A 5145-nucleotide genomic window follows, 5' to 3' on the forward strand; every position below is an offset into this window, starting at 1 on the left:
ACAGACATCAGCCAACCAGACCAGCAAGCTGAGTATCAACAGAGAAACATGTTTATTTGAGAGAGATGCGTGGCACCCTTATTGTATACATATGAAAACTGTATGTTTTTATTTAATTAACACTTTTGGGGGTTTAGGGTGTTACATAGTTGGTATCAGAGAAGGCTGGTCCATTTGTTCACCATTGTTTGGGACATGTGAGTGACATACGTAAGTGACAAGTGAGTGAACATTGTTGATACTTATTTCATTAACATTTGTGTGCTTTACTGTTTATGATTAGTTAGTTTGTCTTGGCTGATTTTGCATACAGAAATTGCTGGAAGGAATGATTTGTGATTGCTAATGCTTTGGAAGTAACGACTCATATGATGGGGTATGAGAATCAGGCTTTGCATACTATCTAGAATAAACACAGTGTAGCTGATGAATTTTGTGGGCTAGGGAGGTTTTAGAGGAAAAATCTGCCTACCTTTAAGGGGAGGTACAATCCGGAGTGTGCTCAAAGTTGGCTTCAGGAAATCAAGAAGATCTTCCAGGTTATGGCTTGCACAGATTCTCAAAAGGTTATGTTCGGGACACATATGTTGTCAGAGGAGGCTAAGTATTAGTGGGATAATTCCCTCCAGATACTAGAAGCTGCAAGTACTGAGATCACCTAGGAGAACTTCAAGCGGGAGTTTCTTGACACGTACTTTCTGGATAATGTTCGTAGTAAGAAAGAGATTAAGTTCCTTGAGCTAAAGCAGGGAAACATGACCATGGATGATTATGCGGCTAAGTTAGAGGAGTTGTCCGGTTTTTTCCCTTATTATAATGGGGTAGGAGGTGAAGGATCTAAATGTGTAAAGTTTGAGAGTGGCTTAAGTCCCAAGATCATATAATTAATTGGTTACCAAGAGATCTGTGAATTCTCAATGCTGGTAAACAAGTGTAGGATCTATGATGAAGATAGCAGGGTCATGATCTACCCACTACAAGAGTGCTAGTGAAAGGAAAAGTGGGAATCAATATCATGGAAATCTGTATACGGCTTCAACTAATAAGGGAAAAGAGAAGTTCCAACAGAATATCATGGGTGGGAAAGGAACAAGTGGGGAGGTGCTCTTACTTCTCTTAAGTGTTTCAAATGTGAAGGGATGGGACAACGTGCTTCAGAATGTACTACTGTAAATTGTTTCAAGTGTGGGAAACTGGGACATCGTATTTTTGAATGCAAGAGTGAGGTGGTGACTTATTTCAAATATGGAGAACCAGGTCATATCAGTATGCAGTGTCAGAAGCTCGAGAAAGCATCAGATGACACACAAGCCAGTGGAAAAGTGTTTTCTCTCAATGGTGAAGATGTCTCGGGATAAGATAATTTGATTTGAGGTACATGTTTTATTAATGGCATCTCATTGATTGATGTCATTGATATGGGTGTGACACATTAGTTTATATCTCTTAAATGTGTTAGCAATTTAAATATTGAGGTGTCTTCTATGGTTGGTAGTATGGTCATTGATAGGGGTGTTCGCGGTGCGGTTTGGGCGGTTTTTACGATAAAAGTCACCCGAACCGCAAGAGAAAAAAGCATGCGGTTCGGTTTGGTTCGGTTGACTTTTAGAAATAAAACCAAACCAAACCAAACCAAATCAATGCGGTTTGGGTTTGTTCGGTTGGTTCGGTTTTTTATAATATTTTTATTGAGCCATATATACTCCTATAAATAACGACATAACTTTATGTTTAGTCATTCATACATTACTAAATAACATCAAAATTCATCATATTTAGAGAAAAACGTTTCATTCAATATACAAAAAACCAGATTAGACAAAAGTGAAATAAAAGACAAATATAAATAGTAGCATAAAATAATATCAAAGAAATTATAATAAAACATAAAAAACATATGAGATGAGAGATTAGAGAAGATGAAAAAAGAACATAAGAGATGCGAGATTGAGAAGAAAAGTGCAATAAAAACGTAATTGGAAGAGAAAATAGTAACATAAAAGATAAAAAAGAAAGAACATAATAGAGGACTTATTAGAGTAGAATAGGCGAGACCTACATGGAAAAGAAGATGAGAAGAATGTGTGATACTACTATGAGAGATTTAAGAAGGTTTAAATTGAAACCCTAAGTGTGATTAAGAGAAAATTGTTTGTAATTGTAAGGTTAAGGCATACTAGGTTTGAGGTTTGGGTTGGATGTGGGATAAGTGAAGTTTGGGTTGTAACATAATGCGGTTTGGTTTGGTTTAGTTCGGTTTGCAAAATACAAATCGCAAACCAAACAAAACCGTGCGGTTTTATTAAAAAATGACCCAAACGAATCCAAACCAAATGCGGTTTTTTGCGGTTTGGTTTGGTTTGGTTTGGTTTACGGTTTTCTATTAGGTTGTTTGGTTTTTGAACACCCCTTGTCATTGATACCCCAACTAATGGTTTGGTCACTACTACGATGGTTTATTTGAATTGTCTTGTGACTATTTATGGTAGAGACTCCTGAATTGACTAGATTTATTTGCCTCTGAGTCGACCCGATGTTATTCTAGGAATGAGCTGGTTAAAATTTAACCATGTTCATATTAACCGTTTTGAAAAGAAACTATTATTTCCTGAGCCCAGAGAGAGTACATATTCAATATTTATATCCGACAAACAAGTAGAAATGTTCTTGAGAGAGAGTGCTCAAGTGTTCATGATGTTCGCTTCCTTGAGTATGTAGGGAGAAACTATGTTTGATGATCTACCTATTGTGTGTGAGTTTTCAGATGTGTTTCCAGATGATATCAGTGGTTTTCCACCAGAGAGAGAATGTGAGTATGCCATAGATTTATTACTTGGTACTAGACCTGTATCGGTGGCACTATACAAAATGTCGGCATCAGAGTTAGGTGAGCTACAAAATCAGTTTGAAGAGCCTTTGGAGAAGAAATTTGTCAGATCAAGTGTATCATTGTGGGGAGCACCAATGTTGTTGGTTAAGAAGAAAGATGGTAGCATGAGATTATATGTTGATTATCGACAACTTAATAAGGTCACTATCAAGAAAAAATATCCTCTTCCTAGGATTGATGACCTTATAGATCAGTTGGTTAGTGCTTGTGTATTAAGAATTATTGATTTGAGACCAGACTATCATCAGATACGAGTGAAGGATGAAGATATTTTGAATATTGCGTTTAGAACCCGATACGATCATTATGAGTACTCAGTGATGTTGTTCGATATGTAATGTCCCATGTGTGTTCATGGAGTATATGAATATGATGTTCGATCCTTACTTGGATCAGTTTGTTGTGGTGTTCATATATGATAGTTTGGTGTATTCTGAATCAGATGAAGAGCATGTGGGACATCTGCGAGTTATGTTACAGGTTTTACGGGAGAAGAAGTTGTATGCCAAGTTGTCCAAGTGCAAGTTGTGGTTACATGAAGTGAGTTTTCTTGGCCATGTGATCTCCAGTGGTGGTATAGTAGTTGATTCATTCAAGGTAGACACGGTGCTGCAGTGGGTGGCTCCTAAGTTAGTTATAGAGATAAAAAGTTTTCTGGGTTTGGCTGGTTACTATAGAATATTTATCGAAGGCTTTTTGAAGTTAGCATTTCCTTTGACTCAGTTGACTCGAAAGGGACAAGCTTATGTGTGGGATGTCCAACGTGAGAAGAGTTTCAAGAGCTGGAGAAGAGCTTAACTACGACACCAATTTAGATCTTATTAAATGCAAAGGAATATTTTGTTGTGTATTATAATGCATCCAAGATGGGTTAAGGTGGTGTGCTTATGCAGAATAGACAGGTTGTAGATTTAATACAACTCAGAATTCATGAGAGGACATATCCTACCCATGACTTAGAGTTAGAAGTTGTAATTTTTGTGCTGAATGTAACACCCTACTTTCCGACTCAACATTTTAATTAAATAAATCATAAACAATCACCAAGTAGAACATTACTCACAACCATTAAACCAAATTGAACCACATAATAAGAAAATGACTTTTTTGATAAGCAGCAAAATTTTAAAAAAAAACTCTTGGCATAAAGGCCTCAACAACATTATTCATTTAAAAAGGCAGTTTATCGCAAAAATAAAACCAAATAGAAAGATACCCAAAAAAAAATATAGGACATCATGTTCCCCTTGTGTTACGTATCAGAGTGACTCTCACTATAGATTAGAACGACAAGCATCTAAAGAGGCATAACACCATCCTCAACCTCAAGCCCATGCTTAGGTACCTGATTATCTGTACTATAGAGGAGCACATACGTAACAACACAAAAGGGGGTGCGAATACATTCAAATAATAAACGGTGCATAAACATTTAGGATATATTCACACATCTACACAATCATCCACATATTCACAAAAACACACCAAAAGTGAAACATCAATAATCTCATCCATAGACATAAGAAATAAGGTTCATACAAACATGGTTCAAGCAAAGATTTAGTTCATCAGTGTAGAACAAGGAATCCCATCCAACAATCCTGGAGGTGATTCTAAAAATAACAACAAGACAAACTAGGGAAGTCGTCCTTCAGGAATGAGAGTCTTCAAATACTGGCACTGATCCATCAATCGGTCACACTCTGAACACTCAGGTAGAGGGGTGAGCTTCTCTTTCAATTGCACCCTGAGTTCAACAACTTCCTCTCTGGATCATAGAACTGTAAGAGAGTCTGCAGAGGTACCGGATCAACCACCATCTTCAACAATGCCAAGATATCCCCATACTAATCATCAAAAACTTTCTGATTACGGTCGGTCACAAGATTACCCAATTCTTCCAAAGATGTCAACAGCTCACGATAAAAGTTGTAGGTGCAAGTCTTCCTCTTCAACTCTGGAATGGCAGCCATCTCTCGGTGTGAACAGACTCCTGAATAAACCTAAAAAATGATATGCATATGCGGGTTAACTTTTTTTCTTTTTTATGCATTTTTTTTTTTGGAAATAAACATACTATGATGCAAAATGATGAAACAATGGCTGGTTGGCTGTGTATCACAAGGCGCAGGATCAGAACTTCAGCATGAATTCGGAACCAGGAACCATAGAACACAGTCATCAACTTAGAACCCATACTTCAGAACCAACGGTCACCAACAAGAACCAAACAAAAGTCACCAACAGACCACGGT

The 5145-nt window shown here is 37.2% G+C and overlaps 1 protein-coding gene across 1 annotated transcript; it reads left to right on the forward strand.

Annotated features, from left to right (window-relative positions):
• Positions 1-3259: 3259 nt before the first annotated feature.
• LOC127096463 (uncharacterized mitochondrial protein AtMg00860-like) lies at positions 3260-3688 on the forward strand. The gene has a single exon (XM_051035028.1). It carries the CDS (start codon positions 3260-3262, stop codon positions 3686-3688), a length of 429 nt encoding a protein of 142 aa, XP_050890985.1.
• The last annotated feature ends 1457 nt before the right edge of the window (positions 3689-5145 follow it).

The sequence above is a fragment of the Lathyrus oleraceus genome, chromosome 6 (genome assembly GCF_024323335.1).
Source record: "Lathyrus oleraceus cultivar Zhongwan6 chromosome 6, CAAS_Psat_ZW6_1.0, whole genome shotgun sequence".
Taxonomy (NCBI): Eukaryota; Viridiplantae; Streptophyta; class Magnoliopsida; order Fabales; family Fabaceae; genus Lathyrus; species Lathyrus oleraceus.